Source organism: Barbus barbus, assembly GCF_936440315.1.
Source record: "Barbus barbus genome assembly, chromosome: 17".
NCBI classification, from domain to species: Eukaryota; Metazoa; Chordata; class Actinopteri; order Cypriniformes; family Cyprinidae; genus Barbus; species Barbus barbus.
The window spans coordinates 16779614-16805062 of NC_136745.1; the positions used below are offsets into that span (position 1 = coordinate 16779614).

A 25449-nucleotide genomic window follows, 5' to 3' on the forward strand; every position below is an offset into this window, starting at 1 on the left:
CCAAAGGGGATTCCAGGATGTTGTGTGGACCCTTTTAGAGTCAAATTGTTGACCGCTCTGTAACGATTCTTGCAAGGAAAGCCTCTACTTTGATGGGATTTAGGAAGGTACCTGATTGAATTTAAGTCGTGTTTGGAATTGTGAACCATATACTTGCATAAATATATTCCAGTATTGAATGTCGGGGATTGTCATGGGCAACGGGGTGGGAGGGGTGTGGGCCGTTAACCCAAATCTTTTCCTAGACTTTGCAGCTTGTGAAAGCAGCTTTATTTAAGGGTGGCAGTGGCTTGAATAGTGCTGTATGGGGGAAGGAACCACCAGTGTGTCTGCCAGTGGATGAGTGGCCCTGTTACAAGCCTTCCATGGCAGCTAAACCAGCGTTTACATCTTTGGTAACGCGGCATGGGCTCAAACGCTTCCATTTATATAACACATCATTATGGCACTCTTGTCTCATTATTGAATAATTTATTGATATTGGTTGCATGTAATGATTGTCTATGGGGTTTGTGGATCTGGGGGATTGCTTAATTTTGACTCTTACAGATTGAAACAAACCCTCAAAGAACAAAGCTGGTGGTCCAACCAATATCTCCTCCCCCTCCCCCCACTTAAGGAGCAAAGCTACTTCAATAGAGGGCAAGATGCTTTTAACGTTTTCTAATGGCAAGTAATTGGGTATTCCTGTAAAAGGCATTCATTTGCTTTCGTCTGTCATTGTATTGTACTTGAATACAATTTGATTGCTAAGTGTCTAAGCAGTAACTGTATTAGTTGCTTCTTGTTTGGTTACATTTTTGTGTTTTAAAGAGTGGGGATGCGTGTAGGCTTTCTTTTCCTCCCCCTTTGCATTTTTCAGTGTGCAGTGTCCCTGAATGCTTTCAACTGAAGATGTCATCCTAACATTGTATGTAAAGATTTGCTTTCGCATCAATCAACTTCAGCCTCTTTTGGTCACGTAAGGTCACTAAGCAAGCCCATTTGTTCCTAACCTTTTTCCATTTATAGTCTGTTACAATTGTAAGATGTGTGGTTGAGCACTTATTACAAATTAGCTTTGTAATTTGTATGTAAGTGTACATTCTGTAACTGTTCCCATTTTCAGTTAATAAATGCATAGCTTGTTGTGATGGAAATATTTTGGTATGCATTTTGTTTCTTGGGGTATGTGTGGGGCTTTCTTGGGTATTTCTTTATGCTTTTTCAGGTGTGAAGTGTAAAGCTTGGCGCTTTTTGTAGAGCTTGGATGCCAGGGCTTGATGTCAACTCTGTTCAAGTTGGAGAGGCAGATCAGTCCAGTCCAACAACTGTGCTCAGGTCGAAGGAAGAAAGGCAAAAATATTTAAATTTAACCTGAAGATATGCTTTATTCATTAAATTATAGTCTCTTTGGCTATACGCCTACCCTTTTATTATCTGATTCTTGTAGATTTTTTTTTTTTTGAATATTGATTTGTAAGGGTGGGCATAGGGGTCTTTGTTTTTGCCATTTTTGGTCTTGCAGAATTTTACAAAGCCTCGTGAAGAGTGCCACCTCCCTGAAGTTATGACCCGAAATCATCTGGTTCCACCTAATGCTTCGGCAGGCAGGACGATTCGTTGTGCTACAGTAGAATTTAAACTGTACTATACTTTTAAAATATTAATTACCCAGCCACTGCTCTGCGCAACTGTGCAGGGTGGAAAAAAAGTTGCTTTACAAATGTATAGCAATAGTCTGTTCAGCTGTTGCACAAATGTGCTCCAGACTCCAAATACAGAGTGGCTGGGAAAAGCTGTGCAACTGTGCAGCTTTATTTGGAATTGGCTGTACAACCGAAAGTTATCTGGAAAAGATGTGTTTGGGGTGGGGGGGGCTCTGCACTTTTCTCTCTCTTCTGCAGAAATTTCATCAGCCAGCTGTGTGGTGAAACTTACATGATGTCGTCTTGTGGAGTCTGTAGTAACCAGGTCTCTGAATCTTTAAACTTGATTGTAGAGTTCTCATGCAACTTTTTGTAAACTTCAGTAACCTGAATCACCAATGCCTCAGAAGCTACACTTTTTTTTTTTTTTTTTTTTTTTTTTTTTTAATGCTTCATGCACTTTCTTTTACATCTCTTAACTCCTTAGTTAAGTCATACAGTTAGTATTGCAGTCGGTGTGGTGAAAGTGTTTGTGTGTGTAGAAGCTCTGTTTCAGATTACCTGTCTGTCCCCCTGCCTTTTCAACTGCATCTGAATGCAAAGCTGTCTGTGAGAGCAGTTGCCCTGGTGAATGTCTTCACTTGAATGAATGGCGATCGAATCCCCGTACCATGCGCTTGAGCTTTGTCCAAACCTCGGAAGCCCTTCGCCGAAGTCCTTCTGTGTGTCTGCGCGTGTTTTTTTTTTTTTTTTTTTTTTTTCTTCCAATTCTTCATTTTCTTAGGTCAATTTCACTTAGGGAGCAAAATTGTCTTGTCGTCTGGAAGAGCCCTAACTGCCTGATGAAACATCCAGTCGCTCTGATCAACCACATTCATCATTTTGCTGCTAATTGAGCATCGCTCTGCTGCTATCTGCTGAGTTAAGTACATGTAGTTGACTTTAATCTTATCTATAGGTAGAACAAGCATTCACCTTTGCCTAAATATGCATGCAGATAACACTTGCGCTAAAATTTCAAACAAATCCAATGTCAGTGTTTGGAATTTGGTAGCTTTGGGGAGGGGTGGGGCAACACTTTCTCTCTTTTCAGGTATGCTGTTGTGATTCTTCTAAAATTGAGACTGAACCGTAACATGGGAGTGGATGGATGTGCTTGCATCGAAGCAATTGCGTAACTAGTATATGCAATGGTTTGTAAATTTGATTCAAATTGCATTGGGATGGGGAGGGAGGGGGGATTTGGGTTTGTAAACTCTTGCTCTCTTTTTCATTGCAGCTGTAGACTTGCTAATTCTTTTACTCTGAAGAATTGGGTGTAAAGCGTCACTGGCTGGAGATAAGTTTTACGTGCACTTTTGCCTTTTAAAGATTATGAAAAATGAAAATAGTTCGGGGAGTCTATGGGGGGCGCGGAAAAACCCTGCGAGCATCTGTCTTAGTTACAGGAATGGTGATTTACAAAGGCAGGATTTTGTTCTGGCCACGTTGGTGGGATTTCGAGACCTGGACCATTGTTTGGTGGTAAACTACATTTGTATTACATTGGTTATGACACTTTTGGGTTGGGGGGTGGGGGGGGCTCTAAACTCTTCTCTTTGTGTTTCAGCCTTTTAAATAGGAACAAGTCACACCTGAATCCAAGTGCAGCCTTGTTCAAGGCCTCGCTGGTCAGAGATTTGATTTTCCAAGTTGAAGCATATGAAAAATTGACCGTTACTTCAGTAGTAGCAATGACATTTTGAATGTTTTGAAGAGTATCTGGGGATTTGGGGGGGGAAACCTGCAGTCTTTGTGTAGTTTCAGGCTAAAGAAGAAGAGCCATAGAAGACCAGAGTATTGTAGAGCAGCAGGTTTGAGGTTTTTCTTTTCCTGAGGGAACAATCTTAGGATTGTTCCTTCAGGTTTTGCTTTTAACCTCATAAGGGAAAAAAAGCAAAAGACTCCGGTGGAGGCACTCCTGATTCTCAGGACGGGGTTCAATTCCCTGCGGCGTCTTTGCTTTCTAACCTCTGCTCAAATGATCCTTTTAGTGTACCCTAAGTTTTAGTTATTTATTGATTGATTGTACATAAATGCATGAGTCTAAAATTTGTGAAATTTGTTTGTACTTGTGAAAAGTTTTTCTAATGGCCTATTCTTGTCACATTTAATTTTGTGCATGCATGTTCATAAATGCCCCATGTCCCAATTCTTTGCTTCCTAAAGTTTAAATTGTATTGAAGACACGTTATCAAATGCAGCTTAACAATATGGTATTTCTGAAATCCTGCAATTCCATTGTCAGTTTACAGCTACTAGAATTCTATCTGCTACGTACCTCAGTCATGGGATGTAACTGGAAAGGGCTTTTCTCCGCCTGCAGTGTCGGTGTATTGCTGGCTCATTGGGTAACTGCACAAATAATTTTATGACCTGATGAATTTTCAAATGGTCCACTGCATTGGCATCACACTGCTAGAGTCTCAAAACTGATCCTTCATCAGTGTAAGGCTTCATTTAAGAGTAACAAATGCTTTGGGTGAGGCTATTTCAACCATTATCGTAGAGGAATTGGATCTGTTTAACACCATTGGTCGTATCATTCCAACTTTAAAGTTAATTCAATTGAGTTTTTAAAGTAAAGGGTAATGTTTAACAGCATCAGACTAAAACTTTGTACAAAATGTATCCTTGACGCATGACCGTTTGCCCCAACATAACGGGGCAAGTGAAAACAATGTTAGTACTCCTGTTTTTTATTAAGGGGAAATTGGTTAGTTTTTACTTTAATTCCAATTTAAAAAGCAAGATGTGTCTCAATGTGAGGTAAACTCATCCACTTGATTGGCCAGGGTATTTATATTATATCAGTGTATTGATATACCCAGGGTATTTTTTTTTTTTTTTTTTTTTCCTCCGAACACATTGCACCCTTTTCTCTTAGCTTTTTATTTTTATTTTTTTTACCTTTTGTATAGTTGACTTGTCTGAATACCAGTGTGGTTTTGTTCATTTGTTTACCAAAAAGCTTTAGTGAAAATATGATGGAGGTATTTTAGTTTAAAAGATATAATTCACCAAAAAGTCCAGTTTAAGAGTGGAAACAACAACAAATAAAAATAAATTGCTGCTGAAGAAAACAATGTGGTGGTCTCTTGGGTGCACTCTTGGTGTTTACTGAATTTCGCCTTTTAATATATGCGTGTTACAGTGCTGGTCTTTCAAAGAGGGGAATCTCATTTTTGGCCTACATCATAAAAATTGTCCATTTATTTATACGTAAATTATTTTCAAGAAAATGCTCTGTGACCCTGTCATACCAACTAGGTGTCTTTTCCAGTGACTTGACCAGTGTCCTCTCAATGGCCAGCAGAGCTAGGCTGCTTAAACGGTCTTGGCCCATTGTGTTACGGGTGTAGGACTTGAGCTGCTTTAAACAGGAGAAGCTCCTTTCTACACCTGCAGATGTAGCTCCAATTGTTGCCACTAATGAGAACAGTTTGTAAAGCTGAGGCATTGCACTGTCCAACTCCATGTCTTTAACCCTCTGGGGTCTGAGGGTGTTTTGGGGGCCTGGAGAAGTTTTGACATGCCCTGACATTTGTGCTTTTTTCAGTTGCTTATAAATATATAAATGGCTAAAGTCTAATAACACTGTAAACAGCAAAAACAGGGCTACAATAATATGTTAGCAGCACTTTTGTACTTGATTTTGTTTTTGAGAAAACGTTTATGCGTGGTTAGTGAAAAACTAGCATTTTGAAGTCACTGAAATAAGGCCATAAAAAACATACAGAACATTTGTTCACAAGACTTCTGAGAACTGGATCTTGTAGCCTAGAATTTTTGCGTCAAAATGTGAAAATCATCTTGTTTATTTGCTCACAAAAAACAATATTGATTTTTTTTTTTTTTTTTTTTTTGTAAAAAGGGTCTATGTGAGAAGGCGTCAACCTTCACATTCACACCTGAGAAGACAGGCCTGTATAATGAGCTTCATAATGAGCCATTTAGCCAAGTATGTGACTGAGAGGAAGAGTTACAAGAAAGAATGAGGACAAAATAAATTTAAATATATATATATTTTTTGTAGTTTAAGCATAGTTTGTAACATGATACATGTCTTTATCATCACTTGTGTGCTAAATAAAAGTTTTAATTTCTATATATGCTGTCTCCAAGCTTTTGCACCTGGCATTTTCATAGTGTACATTTGTTTATGTGCTCTGAAGGGGAAAAAACAACACATTTAGAAATTCTGGGTTATTTCTCTCAGCAGATCTTCTTCCAGAAACAGAAAGTATCCGGGATGAACTTGTTTGTTTCCGCTGACAGCATTAGATATGAGTTGACATCGCATTGGTTTCATTCGGATTACTTTAACATAGAATATTTGTTTTTGTATTCGTGTTGTTTTATTTGCGTGTCTGTGAAGAGGTGACAGAGACAGAGCCTGCAGAGAACGCACCCTGTTTATTTTCTCTATTTTTTTAAAAGCACATTGTTTTGTTGTTATTATGACTATACACAAATAAAAGTAGACCCTTTGCAGTTTCAAATGATACCTTGCTCTTATCTATACGATCAAAACTCGTGGAGTATTTTTAGTTTGTTTCGCTAAATAAAAGAAAAACGAGACAGCCCGCACCGGTGGGTTAAGGAACATCAAGTAATCACACAGCTTTCTCCTGTTATGATGAAAACTTGCCAGCAATTTCGCCAAGCAAATACCAAGAAATAGGTTGAAGCAGTTTGTCAATCCGCTATGGGACTGAGCTCGAATAGCTTCAGCGACTTCTTATAGGACACAATCGCTGTCAATCAAAAGGAGATGCAGTCTTTCGACAGACCCTCCAATCATCACGCAGAAGCCCAAAGTCCAGCCCCGCCCACTCCTCCATTCATCCCCAGAGACGCTGAGCGTCAGGGGGCGGGACATAATCGCAGCATTTATCCAATGACCGTCTAGTTTTGAAGCACTGAAAAAAACTGTTCAAAGCAGCCCCATTGAAGTCAATGGACGCTAGGCTTCAACAGGGAAATACACTGATGCTACGGGAATATATGAGAAGGAAATCGAGTCACCTGCTATATGTAGCTGATTCTGAACTCGTCTTCGAGATGAACGTGTTCTAACGCATTTTTAATTAATAAAATGTTAACACAATAGTACATATTTGACCATTCATTTTTTGACATTATAGGGGAAGCCGAGCTTCCCTTGCAGTCTTAAAGAAATCCCAACTGGCGTGTTACTACATTATTGATGCAATTTGCGTGAAAATAGCTGGCTGTCAGTGCAGCCAAAGTCTCTTTATGATATTAATAAAGTATTAAGGTATCTTTGGTGCAGCTAAGCTTCGTTTTGCCTCTATGAGGGTGTGACGTCACGTGAAAACTATCAATTGCTGCCAACGTGTATTACAGAAAAACATTTATTTCATAATGAGATTTCCCCCCACTTTCAATACAATAATGAATGAACAAACCTACAAACAGGATGAAGTGGACTCTATCACATGGCCTGGTGGCTTGTTTGTCGCGGAGCAGGGGCGCCCTCTGTCGGTTCGCTCTCCGTCCTACAGCAACATCGAGGCTGGATTGACGGGGAAGGATGTGGTCCTTTTTCGCACGGGATCCTATCAAAGACTTCAACTATGAGATTTTACCCGAAAACCAAGAAAAGTCAGGCATATGGACCCTCAGTCGGGGCAAGCGCAAGGTAAAATGACTTGACACCTAATATAAAGCATATAGTGTCGCAGCAGGCCGCTGAAGCCTCGGTCTAAAGTTTAGCTACATCCCGCTTAACATTGCGCATGGTGGCGCAGTAAAGCTAATCCAAAAAGCTCGAAACACACTGAAATTCTTTGTAGGATTATATGTTTTAATAGGCAGTACTAAATATCTTTAGAGGCGCATTTGTCTCAATATAAGGACCACTTATAACACAAATAAAGTAATCCTTTCACCACATCATGTATTGTTCCTGTGGCCACGTCAACAAAAACCTGCAGATACATTAAACGGCTTAATAACGATTGAATGACTAAGTACACTTGTTAGTATTAATTTGTTTATGTGTTTCCATTTATTTTTTATTTGGAGTGTTACACTGTTATCGCTCATTATATTATGTATGATCATATAAATTGCAGTGTTTGTATTTACTGTACACGTGTCCTGACAGTCCATATTAATTACTGTATCACATCATCATTCACCAGAATTACTGATGCCTGCCAGTAAACTTAGTAAATGACGATCTGATACAATTACTGATATGACATAAGTAATAGCTTATAATTACTACAAACAGGATGAAGCATTATTATAATGCTGATCATCTCTATCTGATAATCATCTGATCAGCATTATAATTGCAGCAGTGAGGCTTCTTACTGTAATGTAATTGACTAAAGGTTATATATCAGTAGTTTCGTTCATTGGAAGACTAGTCAGTATAATCAGGACATTCTGGTTTTCCAAATGTAATTGCACTCGTCTTCTTGGCCAAATATAGATGAATTGTAACTGAAGTTAACTATCACCCCCTCTTTATTCCAGACGACTGGTGAGCCAGTGTCAGTCTTCATGTATGAGGTTTCCCAGGGAACAGAGGAGCAGACACAGCTGGCTAAAGCAGCTTTCAAACGCACAAAAACTCTCAGACATCCCAACATCTTGTCTTACGTAGATGGGTTGGAGGTAAGGTTCTCATGAAATGATGTTGTTTATCAATGTGGTGATGAATCACAAGGGGGTTGTTCTGTTGAAGCGATGGTTCATCTTTTCTTCATCTTGATTATTCAGGTTGAGGTGAGCCTTGTGAATGTAACCCCTCGTCAGTTATATACTTTTATGTTAAGAAATATGCTTGAATCCCAGAATATAAATATTTTAGTCACTTTTTGTTAGTGGGGGATTTTAAACAAACTTTTGATGGTCAAGAATTATTAAAAAGCCATTTTTATGAGAACTCCTGTCTTTTCCTGTTTGACATCAGACAGAGAAAAGCTTGTACATCGTCACAGAGCCAGTGACGACTCTGGCTGCTCACCTGAAGCTCCAGGCGGAGAAAGGTGGTGCGAGTGATTTAGAGGTGTCATGGGGCCTTCATCAGATTGTCGTAAGTTTGTGAAGTCATGGACTAAAATGAAATTATTGTTCAATCATTAGTTAAATTTCTCAGTTTGTTCTGTCAATTTCTGTCACTCCTTTCTCATCAGAAAGCGCTAAGCTTCTTGGTGAACGATTGCCGTCTCAACCATAATAACTTGGGCATGTGGGCCGTCTTTGTGGACCGTGCTGGTGAATGGAAACTTGGAGGGTTGGATCATGTGACCTCAGACCAGGGAGAGTCCACTTCCTTACCGCCACCTAAAGTGATCAACCCCGACTTAGAGAGATATGACCCCCCAGAGAGCCCTGGCAGTGGTGGAGATAAATGGTACAGGCAGAAATCTCTTATTCTCTAGTTCTCTTTATTCATGTATATGTCCTATAGATTATTATATTTTAAATTGACTTGACTTTCAATCAAGATCTAAAATGTTTAGTAAAATGTGTATTTAATAAAGTATAGTTTATTGTTGTGTCTGTGCAATCTCAGGACAGGGGACGTGTGGCATCTCGGTTGTCTCATTTGGGAAGTATTTAATGGAACTTTACCACGTGCCTCCTCGTTACGATCTCTCGGCAAGGTACCAGATCATTACTAGTTGTCTTAACTAGTTGTGCAATAACAACTTTCTTCAGTAGTTTTGATTATTACATACAGAATAAAAGCTATTTACACTCAGGTCTTTCAAATCACTTTCTTTACTTCTTACAGATTCCAAAGCTGTTAGTGCCGCATTACTGTGAGTTAGTGGGAGCAAACCCAAAGATTCGTCCCAACCCTGCACGTTTCTTACTGAACTGCAGATCTCCTGGAGGCTTTATGAACAACAGCTTTGTAGAGAGCTGTCTGTTTCTGGAAGAGATACAGGTATTTAAACAGTTGTGTGTTTGTCTTTTTGTGTGAGCCTGTGATATGATGTGTTGCATTACAATGCAGAAAATGTTTTTTCTACTGACGCAGTAGTAGATGGCACTGTTAGAAACAATTCACAGAGTTTGTAAAGTTGGGTCATGCCTCTGCGAAGGCCAGTGGAACGCATGAACAAGGTCAACTCGGGAGACATTTGTCTTTGCAAGTTCAGGAGATGCGTATAATACTTTCAGCTCGCTGCGCAAAAGAACATCATAAAAAAATATGTCCATATGTTTCTTTCAAAGAGTTAAATGCAGTGTCTAGAAAGGTTTTATCATACTCCAGCAGACTAAGAAATGCCAGTTTCTCCAATGAGGAAAGTCTCTTCTCCATATGCAAATCAATGGTGTCTAAAATGTTGAAAAACAGATTTTGAAATGGTTCCTTTCTGTCCACGCCCCTGTTTCTCTTTGAAGAATCGTGTTCCTCTACAAGTGCATAAATGGGATCAAACTCTCCTCATTGTCTTCGCAAGTGCTCAGTAGTAATGAGCGATATAAACGATATGCGATATAAACGATACAAAATTGACCTACGATAGAGATTTTAATTCTATTGCACTATAATAACACGCGATAATGCATGTTGATGACGCAATCTACCCGCGAAATTTAGAGCAACGACCTGCAGCCGGCTGCAACGCATCATCATCATATTCGTCATCTTGAATAAACATGAAAGCGTCAGCGAAACAGAGGAGCTTGTGAAAAAGACTGGTGCAACATCTATTACGAGCAGCAGCAAAATATACTCTGTAGAGTGTGTGGGGCAAAAGTTCCAGCTAAGAGAGGTAACACGACTAATCTGTTCTACCACCTCAAAACTAAACATGTCGTTGAATACCAGCATTGCCAGGCAATGCAGCCAACCGCAAAATCCAGTACGAAGAACGCAGGACAGAAAAAACAGGAACTGATCCAAACCTCAATCCAACAGTCATTTTCAAAAGGTACTCCTTATATTAGGAAGAGCCCGCGATGGATTGAAATTACCAGGGCCATAACTGTTTACTTGTGTAAGGACTTATTAAGGACTTAAGAATTTTCTTTATTTAAAATAGCCATGCCTAATACTGGAAGTATATCCCTAATTCAGTGTCCATTCCTTTATTAACAAGACACCAGTTTTAATTTCATTAGGAGAACACAATGTTTAAAACCAAATGCGTTACCTTAGGCTGCAGGTTTGAAATATGTTTTTATTTAAAGTATCTGTGCATTACACAAAATAGTTTTCTTTGCCTAATTAATACTGGAAGTATTTTCAGTACAGTGTATGTACCTTAACTAAAAAGACACCAGTTTTTTTGTTCCCTGCAACTTGGGTGGCATTTAAGAACCAAGGACTTAAACTAAGTGTAGTGCCTTTTAGAAGGAAAGATTTTCTTTAATTTATCTGCAACATTGTGTTGTATAATTACAGTTTTGCTTTTGCACAATAAATGTTCTCAAAACGACATACAACGTTTCTTTATTTCTTAAAAAAAAAAAAAATACATTTAGCAGTTTGGTTTTCCTAAGGGTCTATGTAACCTGTTCTGAAATGGTTCTACTATAATTTATATATCGCAATATATATCATTATCGCAAGAGGCTGCAATGTATATCGCAATATGAATTTTAGGCCATATCGCCCATCCCTAGTGCTCAGCTGTTTTCTTACACAAAACCCAATGTCAGAGCCCTTGGTTTGAAGGATGTTGAAAAGCACATCTGTATGAGCGAAAACTTGGAAAATGTGGTATCTTCAAAATAATGCAAAAATCCCCCAGCTGACAGTATTGATTTTTCATCCCAATCCAATGGGTTGTTCACGATCTCGTCAAAGAGCTCAATCAAGGATTTGCGTTTCTCTTTGGCAGTGTTGATTATACGAGATATATAGTTCCATCGCGTAGGTGCAGCTTTGGGAAATCGCCTCTTTATGATGTTATCCAAAGCTTGAGAATGCTTTGCTGAGGTCATGAAGAATGAGGCTAGGCTATTCAAATTGGAAAAAAACCTTGCAGTCTTTCAGAGTGCTGCAAGCTTGTGAAAGCACTAAACTGAGTACATGAGCACAGCAATGCACAAAACTTGCACAGGGGTATTGTTCCCGAACTTTTGCCTGCAAACCGTTTAGTTCACCATCGTACGTTTGGCCGACGAGCTTGGATCCAACAAATCTTGACAAAGTGATGTGCTAGTTTCTCATCATATTTTTGAAGCAAGTTCCACATAATTCCCACGGTTGTCAGAGTTTTCCCCTTCTGAATGACCCCGAAATGCCTGTTCCTGTGTCCCAAGGTAGATTACAACATCAATTAGCCTTTTCAGCACATCCCTGTTCTTTTTAACACATTTGTTATGTTGCTCTGTCGCTATTCTATTTGGACACCTTCGTTCACTTGGTGGTCTATGCGTGCACTGCCTAATGTTTTAAGTTTAACTAAACTCTGGATATGTGTAGGTGCACGTTCATGCTTTATCATGGCAATATGCAAATTGTTTAGATTGTCATACCAGGTTGCCATCCAGGGGGTTTTCTTGTCATGTCCAAAGAGCAAACAAGGCCAGCTATCCATTCGCGGTTTTCATATGTGTTAAGAGTGAAATGACGGACACATTTTTTGCCAGGCTGCGTAATTCGAAGTGTCGGTGTGGCTCTTCCTCCTTTCAAATAAATTATCTCCTGCTAAAAGGATTCGAACGTAGTGACTGTATTGTTTCAGGTTCATCCATTGCGAATTGAATGCTAGAAAAATATAGTTGTTTTTCCTAGTAAAAAAAAAACGCTCATGTTATGATAGCCTACGTAGCTATATTCAGGGGGGTGGGGAGATGGGGCATTCCCTGTATGTCTCTGCCTCTTTTATTCCCAGTGATTAAAAATTCTCATCCGGGAGATGCTACTCCCACAACAGATCATGTAAAATACAATATATAAAACGCTGCAATGTGATATCAATAAAACATCAATAAAATCAGAAAAGCGACACATAAGTAAAACAAAGGGAACAAGATTTTTCTTATTAAAAATCGTACATACATTTTATAACGTTTTTTTTTTTCCATGTTTTTATTATCACTTTATTTACTCTGGAGCACATGCCTGTTTAGCCACCTATATGGTCACCGAGGTTCAGACCTCTAAATTGTTCATGTTCAAAAATAAAATTTGTGCTCTAAAACGATTAAGCTGCTGTTTAAAGCTCCTCATATGAGCATCTGCATGTATAATTAAGTTTACACAGTTTGCAAGAATGTGCCCGTGATATGAAAATGATCGCTGCGAGACAGAGTGAACCAGTTGTGAGTGAAGCCCAATTTATATCTCTGCGTCGAACCTACGACGTAGTTCTATGTAGTACGGCGTAGCCTATGCTATAACCTGACGTGCACCTCTCCAAAAATCTAGTAGTATCTCAGTAGTATTGTTGTTGCATGAATAATAAACAACTGATAAAATTATACACCCCTAACCTATTGTAATGGTGCAATGTCATATAATTTAACAATGTTCATTCATTCAAAACAGAGAAAACATCTTTCACAAACATCTACATGTCTGTCTCTTTTAAAGTGTTTAGTGTGTATATAATGAGTTGTATTTGTAGGGGTTATTATAGCACAATTCTTAACCCCACCCCAGACCTCACTAATTTTCAAACCCTGGCTACGGCCATGCTGCATGATGCCAAATAACTTATTTCAACATACACTTTAGTTTCTCTGCTAAAAATATGAGAAGATGCGTTTTCAGTGGACTTTAATTTGCTTTGCCTGAGAAAGCACTGTCAATTTGATTTGGATCAAACACAATGTGATTTTCGGCAATCGAGATCTGGCAGCAACAGTACATTATCCCGCTTAGGTGAGCGCTTCACTGACAGCTTACCTCGCGCATTAAATCAGCCGTATTCCAGCAAACCACTAAGACCGCGCTACAATCCTGACGAGTCATAGCAACAGAGCGGAGGCGAGAAAGCTGCGGAGAATCCACTTTCCTGGAAGCTTCAGTAACTGACATAGATTTAAAGAAAATCACTGCTGTTTGGAAAATGAATCATTTTACATATTTATTCCCAACATTTCATTATGTGAGATTTATGTTACATCTAAAATGACAAGGATTTCATTTATAAACAAATTATTTAGCCAGTCTGCAAATTCGTTCTAGCATATGGTCTGGGTATGCAGAGCATTCGCTGCTTATATGGACAGAACGCCACTGATGTGCATACTATGTACTTATTATTTTTAATTACAATAAATGGGTACTAACAATGAGCCTACTCCTAAACATAACCCTACCCCTACCCCATGTATTTCCCTTATGTTACCAGTACTTTCTTATTAGATACACTGTTACGTTGTAATACATGTAAGAGCATGTACTGTAAAATAATGCAACCAAAATCTTATCATGTGATGTGAACATCATTGTCATCTTTCATCGATTTAATGCATCCATTCCTTGCTGAACCACCCTCAAAAATTTGAACAGTAATGTATATTTATAAATATGCTTTGATAAATGAATAATTCAGATGTTATATATATTTTATGTAAAATGATAAAACAGCATGTGGAATGATCATTTGTGTGTTGTGTTTTTGTGAGTATATGTTTGTGTTGTTTTTATGTGTTTTCATTAATACTGTAATGTTATTATCGTAAATGTAGGTCAGATAAGTCATCTGAATGCTTGTTTGTTTGTTTGTTCATGTAGATTAAAGAACCTGCAGAGAAGCAGCAGTTTTTCCAGGACCTAAGTGAGAATCTCGACTCTTTTCCTGAAGAATTCTGTAAACATAAAGTGCTGCCTCAGCTCCTTACAGCCTTCGAATTCGGCAATGCTGGCGCTGTCGTCCTCACACCATTATTTAAGGTGATAGACACTTTTGGGATTGCATTTATGCTTAACCATGTTGTACATTATCTTTAAAGCGTCTTAACCAAAAGGTTTAAGTTTCTTTAATACAGTCCTGACATGTTGTTTGTGTTAGGTAGGGAAGTATTTGTCAGCTGAGGAGTACCAGCAGAAAATCATCCCAGTCATTGTGAAGATGTTCTCCTCTACCGACCGTGCCATGAGGATACGACTGCTACAGCAGGTTTTCATCACTTCATTGCTTTATGTATCTTTCGTAAGAGTTTTCTACATAAGAGTTTAGTCATACCAAAGTCTTACCCAAACTCTCTATCATACGCACTTCTACACTCTCAGTTCGAAATGTATACTTTTTTTCTATTTGTCTCTCTTTTTACCAGATGGAGCAGTTTATTCAGTATTTGAATGAAGCAGCAGTTAACTCGCAGATTTTTCCACACGTGGTTCATGGCTTCACAGACACAAACCCTGCCATCCGAGAGCAGACTGTAAAGGTATTTGTATGCTCAATCGTCTCTCCTTTCTAGTGTTTTGACACTCAATGTAACTGATGTTGGCATATTTATACATTTACATGTATGCATTTAGCAAACACTTTTAAATTATGTTTCTTTTCATTTATTTTTCTCCTGTAGTCCATGCTACTGTTGGCCCCTAAATTAAATGAAACCAATTTAAATCAAGAGTTGATGCGTCACTTTGCACGACTCCAGGCTCGGGATGATCAGGGCCCCATCCGTTGCAACACCACCGTTTGCCTGGGCAAAATTGCCCCCTACCTCAATGCTGGGGTAACTGCAGCTGAAACCAATAATCCTTCACTTGTTCAGGCATATTGTTTTCTCTCAATAACCATCTTTTTTTCCAATGCAGATGCGCCAGCGTGTATTAATCTCTGCATTCTCACGGGCAGCTAAAGACCCGTTTTCTGCCTCACGTGCAGCAGGCGTGCTGGGGTTTGCTGCCACACATCAGTACTATAGTGTGGCAGAAAGCGCCAGTCGTATTCTGCCAACACTGTGCACACTGACTGTGGACCCAGACAAAAGCGTCAGAGATCAGGTAAAGAAAATTTCAGCATAACTGATACAGTATCTATTTATATGTTCTGTGGTTTCGGTGTGTAATCCATAATTTTTGAAAGAGACAATTTCTTAAGTATTTCTGTTCCTGTAGGCGTTCAAAGCCATAAAAAGTTTCCTCAGTAAGCTGGAGACAGTTTCTGAAGACCCCTCTAAACTAGCTGAAATAGGTATGATGTAATTATGTAATGATTTAAAAGCATATTTTGTCCCTTAAAGGGATAGTTTACTTTTTTTTATTTTTATTCAGTCTTCTCAAATGAAGGTAATTGAATTAAAAATTATGCTAACGGTTCAATCGCAGAGAAGGATGTGACTGCTTCAGCGCAGACAGGAGGCTCAGCTGCTACATGGGCAGGATGGGCGGTAACAGGTGTCTCATCTCTCACCTCCAAACTCATCCGAAATGCTCCGGCCGGTTCGGAGGCACCACCTGCTGAAAACAGCCCCGTCCCTCAACCTGCTGTTGGACCAGTACCCACAAATACTGCAAGCAAAGGTATGCAACAAAACAAAAACTGTTTCATTTCAAAGGCTGCACCCTCTGGAGGTCACATTTGCCATATGCATACATCAAGGATGTCTCATTTAAAAAACAAAAAACAAAAAAAACATTGTAAAATTGCCTGTTATTTCTAGTGAAGCGGAAATGACTGTACTTTCTTTCTTACTTTGTTATGTAATGGTTATTTTTCCTAAATGAGGCATCCTCAATCACCAGCCAACAAATATGACTTCCTGAGGATATAGCCTTCCAATTTAGATAACTAAAGTATGATAAATAAAGGAAGTAGAATGAGCATTATCAAGGAAGTAAATCTTGAATAGTAAGAAGCTAAATGATATAACTACAACCCGAATTCCAGAAATGTTGGAAAACGTTTTTTTGTTTTTTTTGAATAAAATGAAAACTAAAAGACTTTCAAATCACATGAGCCAATATTTTATGCACAATAGAACATAGAGAACATAACAAATGTTTAAACTGAGAAATTTTACACTTTTATCCACTAAATGAGCTCATTTCAAATTTGATGACTGCTACAGGTCTCAAAAAGCAAAGGGCTGAAAAGGTATGAAATTTTGAAAAGATTCAGCTGGGAGAACATCTAGCACCTAATTAAGTTAATTAACATTAGGTGTGTAACATGATTAGCTATAAAAGGGAGACAGAGTCTCTCAGAAGTAAAGATGGGCAGAGGCTCTCCAATCTGTGAAAGAGTGCGTAAAAAGATTGTGGAAATTGCAAAGGCTTTGCAAATCTTATCATCTACAGTGCATAACATCATCAAAAGATTCAGAGAAAGTGGAGAAATCTCTGTGTGTAAGGGTCAAGGCCTTTGTTGGATGCCCGTGGTCTTCGGGCCTTCAGACGACACTGCATCACTCATCAGCATGATTCTGTCATTGACATAACTAAATGGGCCCAGGAATACTTCTAGAAGCCACTGTCGGTAAACACAATCTGTCGTGCCGTCTGCAGATGCCAACTAAAGCTCTGTTATGCAAAAAGGAAGCCATATGTGAACATGGTCCAGAAGCGCCGTCGTGTCCTGTGGGCCAAGGCTCATTTAAAATGGACTGTTTCAAAGTGGAAAAGCATTGAGTGACGAGTCCAAATTTGACATTCTTGTTGGAAATCACAGATGCCGTCTCCTCTTGGCTAAAGAGGAGGGAGACCTTCCAGCGTGTTATCAGGGTTCAGTTCAAAAGCCAGCATCTCTGATGGTATGGGGGTGCATAAGTGCATATGGTATGGGCAGCTTGCATGTTTTGGAAGGCACTATGAATGCTAAAAGGTATATAAAGGTTTTAGAGCAACATATGCTCCCCTCCAGACGATGTTTATTTCAGGGAAGGCCTTGTGTATTTCAGCTGGACAATGCAAAACCACATACTGCAGCTATTACAACAGCATGGCTTCGTAGTAGAAGAGTCTGGGTGCTGAATTGGCCTGCCTGCAGTCCAGATCTTTCACCTATAGAGAAAATTTGCGCATCATTAAACGAAACATATGTCAGACGACCACAAACTCTTCAGCAGCTGGAAACCTATATCAGGCAAGAATGGGACCAAATTCCAAAACCAAACCTCCAGAAACTCATAACCTCGATGCCCAGACGTCTTCAAACTGGAATTCTTTTAGTTTTCATTTTATTTAAATAAAAAAAAACGTCCCAACATTTCCGGAATTCGGGTTGTAGTTGCCACAAAATGTTTTTACAAATTTACACTGAAAAACCCTTTCATTCAATGATTTGCGTATTTACATGTACAAATAAAACTTTTCATTTAGAGATTTTAAAGTATGATTTTAGATTTACAAGTGATTGATTTATAGTTATTTAATAACTAGTTTTCAACCTACCAAACAGTTTTAATCTGCAATCTTATTTTATTATTATTATTTTATTTTAATTTTTTCCCAAAAATTTTATTAGCAGAAATAAACATTAAAATGAGTGTCACCAAGTTTATTATCTCATCAACTTCCTCTTTTCCTGTTAGGGCCAGAAATGAGAGCACAGACGTCAGGTGCACGTGGGATCAAATCGGAGACATCAAATGAGACCGTGGAGCCAGATGGGGATCGGTTGGATGATGAAGATTGGGGAAGCATTGAGGTGAAAGATGGTTTATTCAAATTATGTAAAGTCTGGTGTTTTTTCAGTGCTTGACATTTTATTTTGTTAAAAGTTAACTTGCACATGAATCCTGAGAAATTTTACTAATTCCTTGTCTCTGCACCCACAGAACCCTGAAAAAGTCCAAACAGATCCAGATGATTGGCATTCTGATTGGTCTGCTATGTCATCAACACAGAAGAAAAGCAGTGTGAGTGATTTGCATTAGTGTAGCTTATCGAATAAAAGATCACTATTATTCTACTTGATTTGTTCAGTGTTTGCTTTGTGCAAATACAATATCCATACTTATAATTACTAAATGGAAAAACTTAACAGGTTTTTAACCATATTCATTCTACATTAGTGGTTGTCTGAGATGGCATTTTCAATATATTTTATAAAAATATATAGAGCATATTGTATGTGCACTGCAATATGATCAAATGAGATAATTCTATTCATTCAATTGTTACTTCACAAATAAATGATGTATCCATTAATAAGGCTAATCTACAGCTTGTCATGTTTCCATAGGTGGGTCGGAAATCCTCCGAGGCAGTCAAGAAGCAGAGTTCTGATTGGAGCTCTGGCTGGGATGCCGACGACAGCTGGTCTAATGAGAAAGACGCAGATGGTCAGGGTCAAAGTTCACCTGCTGATGAGGGCTGGGGTAATGACTGGGATGAGGATGGAAGTCTGGCTGAGAGTTTCAACCCAACAACTCGAAGTAAAGCCTCAACTGGAGCTCCAAAGAGTGGCAGATTAAGCTCTGCGCAGGAAGAGGTACGATTGGCCAGCGATTATAACTGGGATGGAGCGGAAGGAAAATCAGCAACATCCGATCTGCTGTCCAGTGTGTCACAACGAAGTACTATGGTAAATCACTGGCGGAAATCCAATCTGGATTATAGTTCCCTCCCAGTGTATGATGTTTGTGTGATGTGTTTTTTTTTTTTGTCCGCAGAAGTCTGATGGCTGGGATGCAGATAGTGCTGGAGACTGGGGAACAGAAGAAAACTGGGAGTCACTGGATGGAGATCAGGGTCAGAGACATTTTATTTATTTATTTTCAGTTTATGCATTTAAAGGGATTGTTCACCCCAAAAAAAAGAAAATTGTCATTAATTACTCTCTCACGTCAAGTTATTTTTGATGCATTCTGAGAGCTCTCTGACCCTCCCATAAACAGCAAGGGTCCTAACACGATCAAGGCTCAGAAATGCAGAAAGGAGATTGTTAAAATAATCCACGTGATATCAGTGGTTCAACTGTAATTTTACTGTAAGGTCCACACGTCCGGTCCAAAGAAGGTTTCCGGTGGTGGATGAAGGTTTCCTGCGTGTTCGGTCTTTCCAGTGTGCAAAGTTCTTCAATTTAAATTAAACTCTAATCTGACTCCATTTTATCATTTAATCTGACTCCATTTTAGCTTGACCTCGTATTTAACTTGAAATACAAATTGATTGCTTGTCCATTTCTAATTTATTATTCTGATATTTGATTATTCTAGTTAACTCTTGACTTTATATTTACTCGTTCGTTCGGTTGCTCATGTCTTTAACAAGGATGCAACGTAATCTACTAGAGTCAATAATTACAGAGTAAAACAGAATAAGGTCAAATGTAACAATTTATTATCAGTCAGGTAAATACTGTATGTATTATGTCAATTCCACAGCAATTCAAAGAGATCAAATCATATCAATACAAAACATCGAATTCTCAAAGATAAATCTATGAGTAAAGAATGCATACCTGACTTTATAGTAATACATAGTGTGAGCATTGAGACCCACACTACGGGCTTCTGGTTACAGAATCGCCCTGATCCTTTTGCCAAATTTCTTTAAGTACTTCAGACCAGAATAAACATCCCCCAAACTCGAGACAGGAACTAACAATTTGGATTTGCTTTGATCAAGCCGAGTTAGCACCTTTTTGGGACAGAAGGTAATTTGCATGAAAACCACTGGGAACTGACCCACCCTCTATAGTATGCAAAATATCTCTGAACTCTCAGGATCTGTATTCCCTTTTAGTTTACTTCTTACAAGAATGAGACCATTGTACCAGTCGCCCTGAGACAATTCAAATGATACCAAACATGAAATAACACTTGCATTAATGTAGAATATTACATTCTTCTATTGACCATTCTGAGTGAAGGGAAGGATGGGTGATGGGAAGGAAGGGATGAAAAGGAGTTTATGCATATGCGAGGGAGGCATTTTCCCGCATTTTCTCTCAGTGGGATGTGGAGACAGATGTCTGTATGTTAATGCACTGTGTGTGTGTTGTCCATCTCAGAAGTTCAAAGTGTCTGAGATTCTGTAATCCTTACATTACGAAGCTACGAGAATACTTTTTGTGCACAAAGAAAACAAAAATAAGGACTTTATTCAACAATTCGTCTCCTCCACGTCACTCTATAGCACCATTTTGGAGAGTATCACATTCACATACGAGAGAGGGCAAACATTTAGTATTTTAGGTCAGCATTGCCGTCTAATCAGCCAATATTGTCTTAAATAGCCTGCATAGCACATCTTTAATAACATGGGATTTTGACCAAATATATTGAATATAGATTTTTATAAAATGTTGCAACAAAATTAGTTTTTTTTACATATAAGGTAATAAAAAAAATACCTTAAAGTAACTACAAATGAGCATGTAAAGCAAATATCTTTAAAAGAAATTCTGTGTGGAGCATGCCCCCAATCCGCTCAATGTTCTCACCTTTTTTCTGCCTTACCTGTTTGCATCTCTTTGTGTTCCGGTTTGGAACGACATGAGGGTGAGTAATTAATGACAGAAAATTTTTGGCTGAACTATCACTTTTAAACCAGCGTATTAAAATGCAGATTCATTCTTGTGTTTTCAGTTAGAGAAAATAGAAAGTGCATCTCAAATAATCATGCTTTCACTTCCTCAGGTTTAAGTAAAGCAGAGTTGGCAAAGAAGAAACGAGAAGAGCGGCGGAAGGAGCTGGAGGCCAAACGGGCAGAGCGCAAGGCGGCAAAGGGTCCTCTGAAACTGGGCGCACGCAAACTGGACTGAGCACTGGAGGTACAACAGATCATTGACTCTTTGAAGATGAAGGGACTGCGGGATTTTAAAGAAACATTCCATGATGGAGCTCACAGCTGTCTGTATGCTGGGCAACTTGGAAGAACTTAAATTTAGCCGTGTCTGCTGACTAAGGAACAGCTAACACACCATAAACTATGATATTCCTTTACTCTTCTTACAGTACCATGCTTTTTATATTACACAATACCATAGTTTACCGAGTGTGCATGAACTCACTGGTTTGATTATTAGGAGTCGAGGGAAATTTTAACAATATAATCCTAGATATCTTTGTATGGATGTACACTGATTAAACATTAACTTAGGACCGCTTTGCCCTGAATGTGGTCTTTGAGGACATATGAAAAAGGATGATGCAGAGAAACTGAAACATGTTCGCTGTTACTTAATCATGATCCTAGATGGAACAATGCCATTACTAGTGCATGTATATACACAGATGAATATTTTCAAAACAAAGGATTCACTTGACCAAAAAGCATTGTAACTCATGAAAGGCGTTTTGTTCTTTCTTTGTTTGCCATATGACAGGGTGAGGGTGGATGTGCTTGTTATTTCTGGTTTGTGCCTTCTTTTGCGTTCCCAGTTGGCGGTACTGCTTATGTTGTAAAATAAACTAATCAACAGATGATTTTAGATAATGAGACAGTCTGTGAAATCTGGTGCAATATTTTCAGAAGGGGTAATTCATGTACTGTACACACAGATGTAAAATCCAACTTCATATGTATTATAATAAAGAGGACCAGTCTGTCTTTGGAAATGTGCCGTACAGAATCGTGTTGCTCAATTGCTATTTCACAGAACTTAGTCCAGCAAATGGTAACAAATGTCTCATTGAACTGCCAGAAACACAGTGTTGCCTTCTAAAAATACATAACAGAAGAAGTGGTGAGATTTATTTCCTACAGTCATCAAAAATCTAGAAATATCAAGGAATTTTAATATTATCATTCTCAGGGCTAAAAAACACTGGTAGTGTACAGCTCGAAAATATTTTATTAGCTGAATTTTCTATACAATATTTTCTAAATAAAATAAAAAAATATTTCTAAAAATCCTTGTGGGAATGACAAGTGTTGGGCAAAGTCATGGAAAGTTATTAGTCAAAAGGTTTATTATAACCCTGTGATTAAAATGGAAAAAATTCAGGGTTGAAATGCATTACTGGCTTATGAACATAACTCAATACCACGACTGAGGTGCCCTTGAGCAAGGCACCGAAGCCCCAACTGCTCCCCGGGTGCTGCAGCATAAATGGCTGCCCACTGCTCCGGGTGTGTGTGTTCACGGTGTGTGTGTGTTCACTGCTGTGTGTGTGTTCACTGCTGTGTGTGTGTTCACTGCTGTGTGTGTGTTCACTGCTGTGTGTGTGCACTTTGAATGGGTTAAATGCAGAGCACGAATTCCGAGTATGGGTCACCATACTTGGCCACATGTCACTTCACTTTAACTTTCATAACTCAGGAAGAAAGGTTGCTTAAATTCAAAGTCCTGTTGTAATTCCTACACCGTTCACCTGATTTGGATGTAAATACCCTCAAATTAAAGCTGTCAGTCTGCAGTTAAAGCACATCTTGTTCGTTTCATTTGAAATCCATTGTGGTGGTGTATAGAGCCAAAAATGTTAGAATTGTGTCGATGTCCCAATATTTATGGACCTGACTGTATTTCAATCTTATTTCCTTATCTTTGGCCAGTGCTATATTTGTAAATGTTTATTTAAGGAGTGGTGGCAAATCCAACAGCCAAAGATGATGTCACAATTGCACAGTATGATAATTATCTTTTGTTAATATTTGTCTTCATCAGGGACGTGCACAGGAATTTTGAGGGGCATTTGCTCTGACCTGAAAAAAGGGCAAAAAAAAAAAACTCACCCCCCCCCCCCCCCCCCCCCCCAAAAAAAAAAACTCACGGGCTATATGAAGGACTGAGAATAACAGGGTCTTTATTAAAATATATATACACAAAGAAGTAAAACACTGAAATACAGCACTCAATCACCTTAACTACTACTACTAATAACACAGAAAAACATGACTTGAGTCATGAAAATCCCTACATCAATATCCTATCAAGTCATTATGTTCTGCTCAGGCAAGATCTTTGAAATGAGCTCTAAAATAGCCTATGTTTTTTTAGATTACAATTATTTAGCATGCAGCTCTTTAACCCTATACTTTCTAGCATGGTCCTCTCATCTCATATTTGGTGATCATCACTTAGGCCTACCTGCCCTATGTGCCTCCTCCCGGTCCACATTTTCCTCACATAGTCTGGAGGCTTGTGACTGCTCCTCCTCATCTTAAATGTAATGTAATTATTAAACATTGCCATTAGTAGGCTAAAATATGAGTCTGATTAATTAATCAATTGTGACCCTGGACCACAAAATTTTTTAATTGAGATTTATACATCATCTGAAAGCTGAATACATAATATTTCCATTGATGTATGGTTTGTTAGGATAGGACAATATTTGGCCAAGATACAACTGTTTGAAAATCTGGAATCTGAGGGTACAGAAAAATCGAAATATTGAGAAAATCGCCTTTAAAGTTGTCCATTTCTATTGGCAATAGTGCTGCATCCATTCACAAAAAATAAATGTTTTATATATTTAAGGTGGGAAATTTACAAAATATCTTCATGAAACATGATCTTTACTTAATATCCTAATGATTTTTGGCATAAAAGAAAAATCTATCATTTTGACCCATACAATGTTTTGTTGGCTATTGCCACAAATATACCCGTGCAACATAAGACTGGTTTTGTGATCCAGGGTCACAATTTGCCTACACAGTGTCATGTCATCTCATCTTTATTACAGTGCAAAGTCTCTGTCTCACCTGCTGGTTGGCTTTTTCGCAGCCAACCCTGCAGTGATGTGGTGCCCTTTGCTGCCTCCCTTAATTGTCTCTCCCTCTCCTGAATCCGCCTCTTTTCAGTGGGCATCTTGGCTTCAAAACAATACCCAAAATGTGATAGGATTTAGGCATTTAACCATTTTGAATAAAATAATTAATGTGACACATTACTTCCATCATTCATTCTTCTTGCTAAAACGAAATATGAGAAACTAACTATTAGCAGACAGACATCTAGCTTAGTTTGCCTAATGCCTACCAAAAAAATAGTAGCCTAGCTAGGCTGCTTGTCTGCAAGCTAGCTATCCGTCTGATTATTTAGGCTAAACGTGTCAAACGCAGCCTGGATTTATGAAACTTTTTATTCATTTCATAAAACTTGATGATGATGATCATTCGTTTGTTATACATCACAAACTCACCTTTTCCGACAACGTTGAGACGCCTCACCCGACAACCGCGACAATCTCACGCCCGCTCATGCAGGCTCAGCTCAGGTGCCCGTCACGTGCAGCGCTGCAGCAGCCACGTAAACAGAGTTTGCCCTTCCCCTACTGACTTTCACTTTCGGTGCCCGAATAGAAGTGAATGAGGCTTTTCAATTTTTTTTTTTTTTATTATTATTATTAATCTAGGCCTACGTGAAAATCTGCATCCATTGTACAATGTTGTTGTTTTTTTCCTCGGAAGGGCAACGTGAGTCGAAAAGGGCATATGGGCAGTTGCCAGGGCAACCTGAGCAACCCCCCTGTGCACGTCCCTGGTCTTCATTATGTAGTTGACCCTTGTCTTAATGGATGTAATTGCGGTGTCAATTTTGTTTGACCCCATTCACATTCAAGTGCCTCACCATTACCTTGATTCTTGCTTTTTTTTCCTAAAGAGAATAATCAAAATGACATTTTGTGGTGATCAACATGCTACGAAATGAGTTTAACCTTAACCATTAATGAGCAATTAATTTGATCTGTAAGAAGCTATAGTCTGCCTTGACCCAGATTCCACTCCACAATATGTGTTTGGTCATGCTCATTTCCCAAAATGGCTGAATTATTATAGGGAAGAAGAAAGTCAACAGTTATGTTGTTTGGGATGATCACATCTTGAGAAAATGGTCACCAATTGTAGAATGGGAGCGGGTGTGGGACACCGAGAACTACCTCAGACAAAGGGGTGTCAGAACTTAATTAACATACAGACCACAGCTGTAATAACAGGAGCAACTGTAACTGTATAAAAGGTTTGAGCTTAGGATGT

At 38.7% G+C, this 25449-nt stretch overlaps 1 protein-coding gene across 1 annotated transcript; it reads left to right on the forward strand.

Moving 5' to 3' along the window:
• The first annotated feature begins 7171 nt into the window (after nt 1-7171).
• Nucleotides 7172-22885, forward strand: LOC306883428 (N-terminal kinase-like protein). The gene is made up of 18 exons (XM_079438677.1): nt 7172-7332; nt 8178-8318; nt 8617-8739; nt 8840-9060; nt 9223-9313; nt 9445-9600; nt 14356-14514; nt 14633-14740; nt 14898-15011; nt 15153-15308; nt 15391-15579; nt 15694-15769; nt 15904-16098; nt 18108-18223; nt 18354-18434; nt 18761-19102; nt 19191-19269; nt 21162-22885. The coding sequence occupies exons 1-18, from the start codon at nt 7225-7227 to the stop codon at nt 21284-21286; spliced, it is 2580 nt and encodes an 859-aa protein (XP_079294803.1). The 5' UTR covers nt 7172-7224; the 3' UTR covers nt 21287-22885.
• Nucleotides 22886-25449: the final 2564 nt, after the last annotated feature.

Excerpts from the sequence above, each read along its gene's own strand:
- LOC306883428 (XM_079438677.1), top strand. The coding sequence starts at position 7,225 with ATGTGGTCCTTTTTCGCACGGGATCCTATCAAAGACTTCAACTATGAG. Across the intron at positions 9,314-9,444 it reads CGTTACGATCTCTCGGCAAG|ATTCCAAAGCTGTTAGTGCC; the intron begins GTACCAGATCAT and ends TACTTCTTACAG. Across the intron at positions 19,270-21,161 it reads GTCACTGGATGGAGATCAGG|GTTTAAGTAAAGCAGAGTTG; the intron begins GTCAGAGACATT and ends TCACTTCCTCAG.